Source organism: Lissotriton helveticus, chromosome 4_1 (assembly GCF_964261635.1).
Source record: "Lissotriton helveticus chromosome 4_1, aLisHel1.1, whole genome shotgun sequence".
Classification (NCBI taxonomy): domain Eukaryota; kingdom Metazoa; phylum Chordata; class Amphibia; order Caudata; family Salamandridae; genus Lissotriton; species Lissotriton helveticus.
Genome location: NC_136063.1, coordinates 145,792,913 through 145,809,632, shown reverse-complemented (window position 1 = coordinate 145,809,632; position 16,720 = coordinate 145,792,913). Strand labels below are relative to the sequence as shown.

The window sequence follows — 16,720 nt, the reverse complement described above, 5'->3', positions numbered from 1 at the left end:
TTGAAGACAACTTAAGGAAACAGGAATGCAAAACCACAGCGAACCCCTCTTTGACCCCACTTCACTACAGACATACCAAGAAAAAGTACAATGTGTTCCTAGGCTATGTTATAATAATTATAGAGGATATGTCACTCGTACACATGGTGAAAAAGCAGGTAGATTATTGGCCAGGCTCCTGAAAGAGGACTCAGGACACCCAACAATTACAGCTATAAGAGACATCTTGGGTAGATACAGTATTCACAGTTGCATATTACCAGGGCTTTTGCCACATACAATTCAAAACTGCATAAAAATTTGGATGAGACCAAGAAAATAGAGTTTATCTCATTTCTAGATGTAGTGATGCTTCTCATAACTGACTCGGATGGAAATAAGGGGTGCCGTAACTGGTATGCCCAGAAATAAAATGCCATGCACAGACCGCCAGCATTCTGAATTTTATTAGACCAGCTTTAATTTGCTCATTCCAAAGCTGACTGAGCTTTATAGTGTCTCCATTGAGTTGGGCTGCCCCTCGCCTACTACTCGCGAGGCTCTGGTAGTTGTCTTGCTTAAACGAAGGCATGAACTAATAGACAAGTCAACATCTGTCTCTCTACATACTTCATACAGACTATAAATCACTAAGCGGAGGTCTTGGCCACCAGATTGCTCCAGTGTATGTCAAAGTAGGTTCATAAGGACTAACATGAATTTATACCTCAAACTATATTATTAAACATTAGGTGATTGCTTCTGGTGACAGAAGGTGCATCACAATATATATATTGGGCCATATTTGCCTTAGAGAAGGTCTTTAATGCCCTAACCAGGAGATTATATTCTTAGCATTATACAAATTTGTAGTTAGTGACCCTTTGCTCCAATAGATAAAACTGCTACATATCTCTTGCCCCAATAGTTTGAGTGGATGTAACTGTAATGATTATGCTGCCACGATTACTCTACCACTTCATATTCTACAGGTGCAGGTACCCTCGACTACTTTTAGGGAACTCAATGAGCCTCTTGGCGGACCTGAGATGCGAAAATGGTAGAAGGGAGGTCACACAGTCAACAATTATTCCCTCAACCACCACTGACAAAGGTGGGCTAAGTGTCCCAGATACAGTAGTATATCATCAATCACAGCTATTATAGTAGGCGGAACATTGGTTAGCGGGGCGTAACAGATGAAACCGGATTCCCTCTCAAAATAATACAGGATGGTATGCTATTTAATATGTTGCACGATAAAGGCAAACCTGTTGGTTCACTTCCCAAACTACTGAGGGTTGCATTGCAATGCTGGAATGGGGTTAAAAAGAAGACAAAGGCATATAGAAGGTGCATACTTGGATATCTTTTGAAGCCTCCTCAAGTAAAGTGGCTATCTTCGTATTAAGGACTATAATTACATTGTGGACCTGTTTGAGAATAGTCAGCTTTTCCATTTAACTCAATTATGGATAACTTTGGAATACACAGTAGGCAATTCTTAACATACACCGGCCTCATCATTAAAGATGCCAAAAACCATCTACCCATGAACATGTTTAGAGCATTTACACAATGGGAGAAGGCATTTGTAACTCCTGAAACGCTGCATTTGATAGATCTCAAAACTATACCAAAAGGGCAGCAATGTTCAAGAGACAGGGCTAGATTGATTGATTTTCAAATAGTTTCAAACAAAACCAGACTATTTATATCCAAATGCCTTTCAAATCGCCAAGTCACAAAAATGAATACTTTAGGAATGATTATGAGTGTGGGGGGGGGGGGGGGGGGGGAGGGGGCGCAAACCATCACTATAGTCCAAGATTAATCACTGACAGAAGAGGGTACAAGTAATTTCTGCTATGGTAAGCACTTGGATACTTGGGAGCTATTTAGTGACAACTTATTTTTCCTCAACATGCTGCTAAAGGTCTACTTTTAGGAAAAAGGAAGGTGTTGGTTGTGGTTATGAACATTATGATTACATTTCGCAAAAAGGCTATCAGTATACAGCCTATAAATGGAGGGGTGGCATTACCAGGGAGCTACTGAAATTGTACTGTTTGAAATAAGTCCATATATCCAGATTTTTAGCAGTGGTACCAATTTCCGAATCAGAATACCACATTAGATTTCTGTTACTTCTGAGTTGGCAATGGATCAAATGCTTTAATTACACCAATTACTACAAACAAATTTTCCCGCTCTCGAACACACACTAGTCTGCTTTTTCAGCACGCAATTACTCTCCCAACTTTCTGTACAAAATCCTCAATTAGGGGGAAAGACTTGATACACATCTACACACCACCAACTTATACACTTCGTGTCAGATCAAAGCAAAGTCAGTTTTGGAAAACTGGGATATACTTTGCCTCCACTTGGCGTTTGTCCAGCCTACTTGACCATAGCTGTTCAATAACGGTAGCAATTAGCAGTTGACCTTTGCAACCATGATGGGGCTTGTTGAACTGAGAGTGAAATTTCCAGGCACTGTGACAGAGTATACATGATGGCTGCATGCACCATATTTAGACCAATAACAGAGAAACCCTTCACAATCTCTGCAAGTACTCCAGCGATTACTGACATAATTGTCTATTATTTCAAGCTAGGCAGCATTCGCAATTTAGGGAGACTTAGTTGGTTTTTATTGAACACCAGACTCATTAAACGTTGTGTTTTACAATATCAGCTCATTATTAAAAATATATTCCTGTACTTTGCTTTTTATAGTTTTTTTTAAAGACAATTTTATTTTACATTTCATCCTTGATTTGGACTGAGACTGTAGATGCCATTTGGAAACAGATCCACCTCAAAGTTTGAATAGGAATAAGACTAGACTTTCAAAGTGCAAAGATTCTTTGCTCAATTTTAACTGTTCAAACATTACTGAAGCACTATATTAGTAGAAGAGGAAAAATGATCAACCAGTAACTTTGGACTAGAGAAGTTTCATTCCACCCACTAATCAGTAACAAAGTGCCCAATGGCCAGCTTGCCACATCAGTGCATAAGCAGGCTGACAGACCACCCTATACTTACAGTCATGTCGTCTTCACGCTTAGGTCGATGGACTGCTTTGCTTCGGTCTACGCATTTCTTGGGGCAGTTAAGACATTTTTATACAAAACTACCTGGAACATAATACACTGCTTCATTCCCCTCCCATGTACCAAGTCTGTTCTCAGCTCTAATTGGCATTTATTGTAAGCCTGTGTTATTATTAGTTTGTCGAGTACCTGGTTGTAGCATCTCTAGAAAGGCATCACAAAGGGCAAATGGAGGGGGTCCAGATTACAAAAGCTCTCATCTCCAGTTAAATTGACCCAACTCCCATGGCCTGGCAGAAAGGGAATTTATACCCAGCCTGCAAATGCTAAGTGTGTGTAATTCCCATTCTTACCTCTATTCCAGAGATATTTTCTTCCTTTTTTAACATACATTTATTAAATGGGCGCTTTCATTAACGAGTCAATTAAACCGACAAATAATTCCCCACCTTCCAAGGCTCTGACTACACAAAACAAAACACTGCCCAAGAAGAAGTGAATATTTCTATTGACCGATTGTAAAGGTGAAAGAGGATCTCCAAAGCCCATTGTCACTGCTGCCATCTGAAAGACAGTAAAGACATAGTTCAGTCTGTTGGAGCTCAGTATATATAACAAATCAATTTCTTTTGAGTTTTAAAAAACTTTTGCCGACAGAGGAAATGGAGGACCTGATAAGAATAGGGAACTTCATCTCCATACTGAAGGCTTTGCAGATTTTTAACTAGATAAAACGGGTTACGTGGTGGTGGTGGAGGGGGGGAGGGACGAGGAGGAGAGGGTTTGGGGAGTGAGTTAATTTTAGGATGTGAAGGTTAATCTACTGATACGCTGGGAGGGAGTGGAGGTGAGAGTTGGGCTCTGTCAGAGAACAAAAAGTAAATTTCCACCATCTCTTTCACATGATGAGTATTCGGTTTATGGAGGACAAAAGACAGTGTTCTAGGTCAACAATATCGAAGGATGTAGTTGGGAGAGTTAAGGTTATGGCCATCTTGGCAAGTGGTCAGATGAGATGCTATACAATACAGACACCTCAAACCAATCAGATGCAGCAGATAACAATTATTCACACAATGAACCTGCGTGTTGTAAAGAGAGCAAGGAGAAGAAGTGCTATCCTTTGCAGTAACACAGGATAGCGTGGGAGACAATGTCTTGAGATGGGCAAATGCAGAGCTAGTCCCACTCTACAAGAGAGAAAGGTTAGCTGGTACGCACATCTGACAAGAACTATTGGCAAAAAATTAGACTGTTCTGTTAAACTGAGAAAGTGATGGAACTTAAGGCAAACTGTACATACCATATGAGGGGCTGGAAAGGTGGGGAGGCTGAACATGAAGTAGACATTTAAAATTTGGAAGAAAGGCAGATACTCAAATGTATTCAAATTAAAAACAGTTTTGGATGGGTATAAAAAATAGTCTTCAATTTGGCACTAGAAGGTGAAGGGGGATACCTGGCTCCAGGCAGACTTGTGGGATGGACTTTGGTTCTAATGTGCTTTGCAATCTCAAAGGGGGTGTGTATGACAGGCATAAAAACACTTGAAGCTCCCCTAATGACTCTCACCTGTAGATTTGTCAGCTGCTGCTGCTGATGAGCGATGGTTTGCTTCACTAAGACACTCTTGATGCTCTGCTCCATGGCATACTTCTTGGCCTGAGAGGAAGATAACAAGCTACAATTATTCTGAGAGTTATGCAGGAATAGTAATATAAAACACAAGAGCAAATATGCGGTTTTGAGTGCTCGGTCTAAAACTTTATTCACAAACAGGTTTTACCAACACCTGACTGGCAACCTCTGATGTCCATAGCTTCCATCTTGATGGCAGACTGACGGCATCAAGGAGTATAGCTGGAGTGTCCGGAACATGTATTATAAACCCAACGTTCCACTGTTAGTTTTTTTTGCTTCTGAAGGTGTGCAGTGGCATCACCAATGGAAGACTGACCATGGTTTTTTCATACTGCTGCCACCCATCCCCCTTTCGTCTTCAGGCACCCAACTTACCTCCTTTAATGTACGAGGGTTAGGAGGGAGGACCTCCACCATCCCGGTGCGTTTTTCCACTCACCCGTCACGTCCAGCTAAGAGCAGTTTCTATAAAATAGAAGCGCGAAAAGGCCAAAAGGTTTGACCTTTGAGTTTCACGACCCAGATCCTGACTGACAGCAAAGCATTTTACCCAGGCTTCACAAGTGAAACATGTTGGTTAAAAACATAAAGTTGCCAAGGAAAGGGGCGTTTCTGACTTACATATTCAAGAGAACTCTGCCTTTCCTATGGACAAAATGACTAAAAAGACAAAGTTACCTTTATGTCGACTAATCAGTGTACAACCAGTTGATACCGCATAGGGCTGGGATGTGAGGCAGTGTGTGCCCACCCTCCTCCAGTTGGTACTGCAACACCACCTGGTGGGGCTGGATACGGCTTCTATACTTGTTCAACAGAGCTGGGCATATGCAGCATACATCCTACATTACCAAGGAACATGCACCCTAATGCAGATGCACACCTTCACCTGTCATTCACTCACAGTTGTAAAAACGAACCAAATAGCAGAGTTAAGAGATTGCCAGGAGACAGACCATATAGGGAGAGAGTCTAGAAACTAAGAGAGACAAAGTCACAACAGAAACCTTATCCTACTCCCATTTAATGTCTCTTTATGCTTGTCAACTTGTGGGTAGATGCATATCAGAAGAAAGAATGGAAATGCAGGGGAGGCATCATTGGGCAGACAGTCCTACATAAGCAAACACAGCACAACCTTCTGGTCAAATTGATCATCAATTGTAAGGAGGTCTCAACAGTGGTAATGTGTGAGGTGTGACACAATTAGCAGCCATACATACTGCTTTGATAGGTACATGCCTTGACTGCAAGGCACTGTGCTCGAACACCAGAAGCAGTTCCTGTGGCAAGCAGAGTATTCTGGGAGAGTTAGGAACTCAGTTGCTAAAGATACATAGGCTCGTGCTGATTGGCATGGTTACCCCAAACAAGCTAGTAAGTGCTGGACAGAACCAGAGCTATATTCTAGAGAACAAATAAAATGTTAATACGAGCAAGATACCAAGGTCAACCAGTGCTTCATCAACTCAAACCATGTGGACACTGAACAAAATGTAGGGAGAATGTTCAGGGAAAACTTTAGTGTCAAACACTGAATGAGCCCTCAATGAGCAACTCCAAAACATTGGACATGGACAGGAGCCTAATCTCCTCGGGGAGAGAGGTTTTTGTTCACTCTGAAGGAGATTGGAGACCCACAATTGGCAAAGTCATAATTGGCCCAAGAAGCAACATAACACATGGGTCTGTCCTCAAACGTACTGCAGTACTCACCAAATACATGAAATCTGGCATATGTGAACACCCCTCTTTATACGGCTAGTCTTCTGACCATCCAGGTAATAATGTTCACACTTGCAGATCTGGCAGACTTGTGGGATGGACTTTGGTTCTAATGGGTGCTGCTAGGCCTCAAAGATGGAGTTAAGATCTTCTAAATAAACTTATAAACGAAATTGCCACTTGTGTGGGTAGAGACGACTGCTACTGAACCGGATTGTTTTCTGAAACAAGCATGAGATTGTCCCGGGCAACTGAACTGAGCTCTGCTCTGCTCTAATGCCAGATGGCAGAAAAGCCAGAAACGCCACTTTTAGCTCCCATATGATAATGAAAAACTACAAACAAAATCCATCCAAATAGACAGTGTTGGAAGAACCCCACGTGGGGCCTCCCTATCCCTCCCTAAGTCTAATGGATTGGTTGTGAACACATAGTGTGTTCAGGGTAGACGGAAGCCTCAGTCCACCTGAATAGTAAAACAATAATCCTGATTTTAAAACTGGCACTAGAGGTGGGCTTGGGCAGACTTGGACTTCATTTGATCCAAGTAGTCTACTATGAGAAACTGCAGAGCGCAGGTGGAGCTTGGCCTGGATGACAACCTAGGTGCAAGATGCCCTTAATCCCCAACACTGCAATGATTTCCAAGAAGTAGTTAAAGATTCAAAGGATTACCTATAATCTCGGTGGAAGGGAAACCCTTGTGCAAATGTGCACTGAAAGACTAGCTCAATTCAAAGATGCAACAGCAACTCAGGGCCTCAACCAAATGGAGAAAGTCTTTAGAGCAGCAAAACGGATTGGAGCTGTGATAAAAACATGCAGATGAAAAAGGATGTTATGCACTACCACCCTAAGGTTACCACAGAATATACACAGGGACAGTAATGATAAAAGGAGCAATTCACAGTAGAAACATGGTACAGAGACTGAGTATCTTGTTGCCCCAATGACAAAGAATGCTCTGTACTCTGCCTAGGTGTGGAACCCCCACAACCATCTCTTGATTTACTAACGATCGTATACAACATGCCCTTTCAGACAGAGCCACCCTTATGCCACATGCAAACCACATAATTTTGGAAGGGCGTCCTACTGATTATAGCACACAGAGCACAGGACAACTGACAACTGTGTCCCTTAAGAGGAAACCGATTATGTGGGTTAATCGCTGTGAATGGCAGGTGAAGGAAGACAAGTCAGAAAATTGAAGGAAGAGAAAAAACTGCACCAAGGACATGCGCAAGGAACATGTTCTGATAGAAAAAAAGGGCATTGGTGCGACTGTGCGTACTCTCACCCTGTTGAGTGAAATGGGAGACTGGGTAAAACTCATCCTTTTTCTTGAATTAGAACATGTGAGGAAATGGGGAATATTATCTGGTGTGACCTCACAGTATAATACTCTTACCAACCCCCTTTCGGACGAGTAGGTTTTGTCGGTCAAACCTGCAGCTCAATCTGGATAGCACCGGGCAAAAAGCTTACGCAAAAGAACTAGTGTAAAGCATTTAAACAGCACCAAAACAATTGAAGAACTAGGCAAAACTCAAGAAATCTGGCAACTGCTTTGTAAAAATAGAATATCTTTATATATGAATTTAGACACCAAAGCGAAAAAGATCCACAGAAGGATTCCAGAGATAAAAGGATTCAAAAGAATTAATAAATCAAGTCAATTCACTTAACTGCAAACCAGCACTGACAAATTCAATGAATTTGAGACTTCAAAACATTTTCAGTTATGAGCTGGGCTAGGTATGATGCAGTCTCTGCAGATGACCAACTCCAGTCAGGAACCTCAGCAGCCAGGTCCTTGAGAACAGTTACCTTAACAGGAGATGCAATTCTCAGTCAGATCCAGGCACTTTCATCCGTTGCAAGCTTTTCCAATGAAAGTGGTCTTGATGCAATGGAAGGATGCTCAAGAATGCTGTAGCTGTGACACGGTTGCCAGGGGGATGTCATCCGGCATGTACTCCTTAGTCCACGAAGATGTTGCAGGGTCAACGTCCCACAAGATTCTCAGTGGTCTAGTCGAAGTCCAGTCACCACTAGTCTACAAGCCACCTGGTGTTGTGGTCACAGGCCAATCCTTCTGAGGGAGCAAGCAGCTCTACAACAGCACTTCTGGGCTCACCGAACTTGGGTAAAACTCTGGCCATCGGGCCGTAGTCTCTCATGCAGCACAGAGGGGGTGATAGCAACTTTAAGACTCTACCAACTTGCCCCAGCAGGCTTTTTTTCAGCTGTTGTGTCTCTGTGCTGCCAACAGAAGGCTAGTTGGCTGGTCCTTGGATGTCCTTGGCTATGCTGTGCTCTGGAGGGGTCTTATCCTTGAGCAGGACATGGCGAGCATAGTCACTCTCTTCGCAAGCCACCAGGAGCAGCCCTCAATGGTGCAGCCTCTCTTTGCTGGTCCCTCAGTTCAGCAGGCAGTTCTTCGGTCCTCCTTCCAGGTCAGTTGAGATCTGAGGTCAGGGTGCCAGAGGAGCTCTATTTATGCTCCAAAAATGCCCCCAGGGAAAGGTGCGGTTGGTAGCCAATGGGCTACCAGGTTCCCTCCCACCAGGTGACTACCCTCCCTGCTATCCCAGGAAGCATCATTCTGCCCACTCTCAAGATTGCAAGACCCCTTTCTCGTTTTGTGAACCTCACCAGCCCATACCTGGGGTATGGCAACCAAGTTGGCTTCACGCCCCAGGACAACTGGTTTGACAAGTAGTTTACCCTTTTCTGTTCCTAGTGAAAGCCTGTCTACCTACCCAATAGAGGTAGGTTCCAAGGTAGCTACGCCTTTGAAGCTCACCTGGCTTCGTGCCTGGGGAAGGTAACACCTCCTCCAGTGGAAGGCCTCTATTGTTACCTTTCCTTGGAGTTGGCAGTACGTCTCCCCAGGAGGGCAGAAAGCGGTCTGCAGGACAGACCCAGAGTACAACAGTAAGCGGGCACTGGAAACTTTGGGCAACTTCTAAATTTGCACTCTACCCACCAGTGACATTCAATTCAATGTAACCATTAACATTAAATCGTATTTAATGCACTGATTCATTTGATACCTTACAGTATCAACTTTACGAGTCACATTCAGAAGTTACCAGGGCTGAGGTATCTGCCTGTAACTCTGTACTTGCCAATGGGTTACTAACGTTTTCACAGTAACAACAATAATTTAGGGCTTTATCTGCTGGAACATGTAAAAGTATATGTTCCACTTTCTAACATTTGACACATTGACATTGTAAATATTGCCTTTTATGTGTTTTTAAAAACGATAACTAAAAGGCATTGTCATTTACAATGCCAATAGCTTAAGCAATCGCAAATGCGAGACCTACTGCATTGCAAATGCGTGCTATAAAAAATGTAAAAAGCGCTAGGAGAGAGTGTGTCCTGACAACGATATTTGAGAAATATCTGTAATTAAAGTCTACAGAGCAACAACGCATGTAACCGGGGATGTCGCCATGGTAGGTTACAAAATGAGACAAGCCGGGACTACTAAGTCTTTTGACCAATGAACGGCCACTGTTTACAGTGGACAATGACAAGCCAATATAAAATGTGGACGGAGAGTGGGTGGACCTTCAAATCCCTCCCTCAATACAGCATGCCTCGCAGAGCAGTGCATGAGCTGCCCAGACTCGACCTAAAAAGGTTTGGACTTTGCCATTACCTTAAACAGAGAGTCGAGCTAGCAGTTCTAAACTGGGAAACAGTCCAGCCCGAACTGCCAAGCCATGTCTTCCCTGGACTGGAATCAAGCATCCTAGGACCGGTTTCTGGCTATCAGCCATCTTCAGCCAGGATAGCTGGACTGGTAGTGAGCACGGAACCCACATCTGGGCATACCCTTCCCACGTAGGGTGAACAGCAAAACATACAAGATGATGGACGGAATGTTGCACTGGGGGTGAATGTTTTGCCATTGTGCAAAATTCCGTCCACCATCTTGTGTGTTTTGCTGTTCACCCGATGTGGGAAGGGTATGTCCAGACGTGGGTCCCGTGCTCACTACGCCACTGGAGTCAAGCTATCCTGGCTGAAGACGGCTGATAGCTGATATGTGGGAAGGGTATGCCCAGACGTGGTTCCCTTGCTCACTAAGCCACTGGAGTCAAGCTATCCTGGCTGAAGACGGCTGATAGCCAGAAACCGGTCCTAGGATGCTTGATTCCGGTCCAGGAAAGACATGGCTTGGTAGTTCGGGGCTCGACTGTACCCATGAGGCACAGGGTCAAGACTGATTTGCATATGGCCATGTCTGAACTAGGGTGGATTGGTGAGCACAATAACAATGGATTAAACCCAGATCTGTGACTGGGGGTGAATGTTTTGCCATTGTGCAACATTCCGTCCATCATCTTGTGTGTTTTGCTGTTCACCCTATGTGGGAAGGGTATGCCCCGACGTGGGTCCCTTGCTAAGCCACTGGAGTCAAGCTATCCTGGCTGAAGACGGCTGATAGCCAGAAACCGGTCCTAGGATGCTTGATTCCGATCCAGGAAAGACATGGCTTGGCAGTTCGGGCTGGACTGTTTCCATGAGGCACAGGGTCAAGACTGATTTGCATATGGCCATGTCTGAACTGGGGTGGCTTGGTGAGCAAAATAACAACGGATTAAACCCAGATCTGTGACTGGGGGTGAATGTTTTGCCATTGTGCAACATTCCGTCCATCATCGTGTGTGTTTTGCGGTTTACCTTCATGCCCCAGCGCCACACCCACAGCTTAGCCAATGCATACTAGGCCCGGGACTAGGGTTCAATTCCCGACGCGGCAGGGTCTTGGACCAGGGTCAACGGACTCGATAATTCTCGCCTCGGTGCCTACTCTAACTAGGGATCACACTCGGCAACTCTGGCCATTAGCTTGCCTCATCTCCACAACGGCCCCCCACATACGCCGGGGATGCCTGGTTTCACCTTGGAGATACCCAGTAGGGCCCATCTCACAGGGAAAGCCAGGACGGGTTCCCCAGCGGTCTACAGCGCAGAGATACTCCTTCGGGAGTCGATTCTAGCGCTTTAGAAACCCACAATCAATCAATCAATCATACTAGTCTTTTTGGCTCCCTCACACGTGGACAGCATTGCCTTGATCTCAATGCTCCAGTGGTCAAACTTCCCCCTCACCTCTGTAGACATCTATAACCGCCACAAACTTTTTCAATGCATCCAGACCTGTGCCCAATTCCATGATCACATGACCATCACTGATGTCATACCAGATTTTCTCCTGCCATCCCATCTCCCACCAAGCGTAAGCCCTTTTCTACCACACATTCTACACAATCACTACTAAGTTCAACTCCCGACACCCTGCTTCCCCTACCACAAGCTCATTCCTGGCCTCAGAGCCCTCTGCTTTCATTGACCTGCTCGCCCTTTAAACCCTAGCAGACCCTTCTCTCCCACCGATCCTTCTGTAATCACCGGTCAGCTTCTTGCCTCCATTTGCCCCCTAGCTTGATGTAGCCTTGCACTCTGCATAGCACTGTCCACTGTACTGCATACAGCCCATTCTGCTCCACTGCCATTGGTCTCAGTTTCTGCTTATTCACCCTCATAAAGCTGCCAGGCCTGTTCCTGTCCCAAAGTTCAGCTGCATTGATCCTGCCCCAGATCTTGCACCCACACTACTAGTCCAAAATCCTCTCCACCACCCTCCTGGGCATCGCTTTTGCCACATCCCCCCCCCCCCACCTCCTTTGACATACCACTTGCTTCTTAGGATGGCCAAAGTGCCAAGCAGTCCTGTACACATTACCATCTGTCACTGCACTCACCAGTTTGGTTTGTTTTCTCTGGGCAAGGGCTCTGTTCTGCTTGCAATCCCACTGCTGTTTCCCCAGTTGGACGCCTTCTCTCCCTAACCTTCATGTGAGTCACAATTTTCTTGCAACGTTCCCACAGCTCTCACCCAATGCCTTCATGATTCACAGTTCGCACTCTCAACTAAATGATTCTGCCACTCACTTGATCACCCTCCATACTACTGCACTCTTACCATCACCACTTTTGTAGTTTTCCTCTGACCATCGTTGGCATCAGGTATCACAAAGTCCATTTCACCAAACTAATCATGCTGATGTCACTTGCAACCCCCACTCCCTTTCCACCTGTCCATCGTTCCTACAAATGTACTCTGTGTGCCAATTTCTACAACCCTCCCCAGTCTTGTGACTTGCCTGAATTCACCAGTGCAGCCCTTTGAGACACTTACCAAAAGTCCCACTTCTCACTGCTTTGGCCCAGTTATCCCATGAGCATGGATCTGGCATCAGAGGAGGGGGGATATATTCATGCCATGGCTTTTGGAAAAGGTGGGCTGTGAGCAAATGCAGGCAGATCATCACTTCCTCGGAATGAGAATAGTCTCAGCAATATAAAACCTGGTTCTGGAGCCCTCTTCTGAGGCAATTGGGGATCAGAATCTTCAATACAGAGACTGATTTATACAAGGAAAACCTGGTTCACGCCCAATCAATCAGTGCTATGTGCCCAGATTCAATTTTGGAGGAGCCTCCTTTTAGCTACTACGGGCAAATACGAGCTGTCTAAGATGGTAATGCCCCCACACTTACTCTATTACTTCGCTGAAGGGCCAGTCATTCCTCCAAGGAAGAACCTGACTGCGTGCTCTGTGACTTGATTTGGGGATCCAGGCATCGCCGGATAGCAGTGAGTAAACTTCAGTTGCCTGTGGATCAGGGCAGACTAAATTATCTGTTTTTGAGCAGTATTACCTAGCAGTTCAACTCCAATGGATGTCCTGCTGGCTCGCAGACCGCTTCCTCAGACCCAAATCGGGTCAGGGCTTACAAAAATTGAAAAATTGAGGATTTGCTCTAACTCCTCCTTATCTAAACTACAGCGCAAAACACATTTGCCGATGTGTCATCAGAGTTCTCCAACTCATTCGACATGTCATTCCATATGACCCGAGACACTGCACCAGGGTCTGTACGGATGGTCGGAACTCCTTACACCCAAGGATTTATACCACTGGCACAACAAAAACATAATATATCCCAAAGGTCCTTTTCCAAGACTATCACTTTCTTTGCCTAAAAAGCCTCTCTATATTTTGCAGTACTACTTCTGTCAGTTTGTTGAGAGTACAATGGCATCGCTAACGAAAACAAAAAAAAGATCACAAGGACCACAAGCTGCAGAGGCTGAAATTACAATTCATTAACCATTGCAAACTTCACACAAAATAGTGATGTGGCTATATATGCACACAAACCATAAAAATGAAAGACCACCACATGTTGTCTGGTACGTGCTAACTAGGTGCATAAACATCACAATGAACAGGAAAGGTAATAAAGGAAACTTCTCACACACGACGTGCAAATTATTCTGCAATTACTCTAAATTTCAGTGAGTGAAATGGCACAAATGTTCAACTTTTACTTGTTTCTTGAACATTACGGTCCAGTTACGACTCGTGGGCTACACAGATGTATAAGATTATTGCCCAAGTCACACTGGCAATCAGTTATTTCAGCAGTCGGGCTGGTGGGCAGTGGTATTCAAAACGCTGCGCTTTGTCCATTTCCACCTGTATGCTTTTCATTACCCTAAAATAGAGAAAAGTCAGAGCATAATGCACCCATTTTACTGGGGTGATGTCACATACGGCAAGTGACTTCAGGAAAATCTTAGGACAATCAAAAACTGTTAGCATCGGTTAGGTTTAAGCAACAGGGTGCAAAGTAGGACTACCTTCTGTAGGGCCTCTTGTTGTTCTGCGGTGAGTGGAGGAAGTCCCAGCTTTGTTGCTGTAGTTTGGCCATTTTCTAGCTTTATAGTTTCAGTACCCTAGAATACAAAACAACACCATTTACAACTGAAAAAGAAAAAGTATTAGCACTGCTTAAACTTAATGCCCCTATCACAGCGGAGACATTTTAACGAATCATAGGTCCCCAAATTGCAGGAGCTGCTGAATGAAAAGCTCATAATACAACTAAACAAATATCACCCACCCAAGGCAAAGCTAAGTATTCAACTAAAATCAATAAAACAGGACATAAAGGCATGAAAGTGACCTCTAACCTCTGATGCCATGTTGTACACCTGAATGGCAAAGGATTAATATACAATATAAGCAAGGATGTCTCCGCCGAAACCCATAGGGTGTGCTTTCTTGGCTTATGCACTTGTAAATAAATCGATTTGAGCAATCTCTGAGACGGTGTCTATTTTGGAAGGAGTGCACGCGTGCTGCTCGTGGCATGGTGAAACTTTACAATATGAAGTATATATAAATTGTGTTAATAAATATTATATTGTAATTGCAGGAGGTATGCTCAATTTTTTGGTTTTAAAGGAAATGTGTGGCGGATAGAGCACTACTGAAACCACAGCAGCATATCAACCCACTTGAGTGCAAATAAGACATTAAAGTAATTCTTTGTCTTGAATCTGTAAAGCCATGCACAATAGCCTAATTCTATTAACATGAACAGGATAAGAGGGAGGAGGGGCTTGGTTAGGAAAAGAAAATATGAACATAAGGTGAGTGCCAAGGTAATGGCGCGATAATCTCCAAAGGAGATAATGTATTCGGATGAACTGCTTAGTATTTAAAAAGCATTGTACAAATGTTTCCACATAAGATTAGATGCATGCCCTCCGCCCAGAAATAACATACACCATACGGCCTGCATCTATTGTCAAACCCAGATGTCTCTGATTAAGCCAAGTCCAGAGTGCCCGAATGTGGAGCGGTGTAGTTATAAACACAGAACAAAGCATCCAACAATCAAATACGAAACTCATCTATACCCACAAAGTACGTAAGACATTATATAGTGCATAAAAAAATAAGCATTTTCAAAGCCAATAGATCTTGTCTTTTTGATCCTGTAGGAGCATAAATGGGATACTGAGCCACTGTTCTACCACATTGTGTTTTCACCGTGACTTCATGAGCCGTGGAGCTGTACAAACCCTGGCTTTTGCGCTTAGGCCAAGGAGGGTAAAAGTCCAGGATCTGTGTATTTTTGTTAGCTTTCCCTTTGTTTTTAAGAAAGGAAGCGTCAGGTAGATAAGAATAGATGACAAACAGCAGATGCCGAAACCCTACCAGTCCTCAGCAATGTGATAATGTATTGATGTTTTCATAAGATTCCTGTTAATGTTTTGCTTAAGCTTAACTAACAAATTCTATTATGTGCATATGTGTCTGACTCCGCTAATTCAATATATGTTAATGAAGTTCAAACGGCATAAAAAAGATTGCACCAGTTGAGCCTGGCAGAGCATACTTGGAAGCCAACTCCTTTGTGTCTCTTAAAGTTAAGTTTATATAAATATACCTGCACGACTGTGGTCGATTGTGGTCTCATTAACAGACAAGTATAGCTAATTTGTGCTTTTACAACCTATTATCTTTGCCAAGGCTTTTTTTGCGGATACAGCGTAGAAGGAAAAAAAGCATCCCATTCTGGCAGCCATGTCATTCTGCTGGTGTGCACTTGTCTGTTAATGTGTCACTATGTATGTGCTGCACTAGCGAAATGACAGGGCTGACTTTTTAAAACTTAATCCAAGATGTCAGGCGCCACTTGGATCAGTAAATTTACCTAAAAAAAACAAGCACACATTTATGGAAGTGAAATCGCGTTTTGAAAAGCCAAGCAGCCTGACAGCAAATGGCAGCTGCCACGTAATCCACAAAAACAAATAATTCAAATGGGAAAAAATATTTAATTTACCTGAGAGGTTGGGGGAGTAATGGAGGAGCAAGTGGGGTGGCAGGGGTAGGGGGAGCAACAAAGCTCCCTATCGGAATTTGGAGCAACCCAACTACAAATGGTGGCTGCAAGGCCCGCCATTAAAGAAATAAAAGCAGTTGCTCTTACTGTGAGGGGCAGGGGACAAAGAAAGAAGCAGCTTTCTGGGTATGGGGAAGGAATATGAGTGGAATGCAGGTGATAAATCAAAAACAAAGGCACCTGCTTTTAAAGACTAGCTGGAAGGCATACGGAGAAACACAATGCAGCACGTACACTCTCATGGGTGTGATGAAAAAGAAAAAATGTTTCTAAAATGTGCGAAGGTGAAGGATAAAGGTCGGCCAGTTAAAAGGATGCTGGAGTCTATGCGCCAGGGGAGGGTCAAACAACATAGAGTGGGCTAGAAAACACAAACTCTCATGGAATACTGAATGACAAAGCAAAAAGTAGTTGCCTAAATGTGGGAAGTTCAAGGATACAGACAAGCCAATCAAAAATATAGAGTCTATGCTCCAATAGACGGACAAATTTAAGAGGAGGGAGGTAAGCCATTGAAGAAGT

At 43.9% G+C, this 16,720-nt stretch overlaps 1 protein-coding gene across 6 annotated transcripts in view; it reads right to left on the bottom strand.

Moving 5' to 3' along the window:
• The window catches only part of PUF60 (poly(U) binding splicing factor 60), a 270,749-nt gene that overhangs the window by 206,853 nt on the left and 47,176 nt on the right, over positions 1-16,720 (bottom strand). For all 6 annotated transcript variants that reach the window (XM_078686583.1, XM_078686581.1, XM_078686586.1 and 3 more), the window contains 3 exons: positions 14,142-14,237; positions 4,614-4,703; positions 3,555-3,605 (listed from right to left, as the gene is read on the bottom strand). In XM_078686583.1, coding sequence (XP_078542709.1) covers positions 3,555-3,605; positions 4,614-4,703; positions 14,142-14,237 — 237 coding nt within the window. The remainder of the gene's footprint in view (positions 1-3,554; positions 3,606-4,613; positions 4,704-14,141; positions 14,238-16,720) is intronic.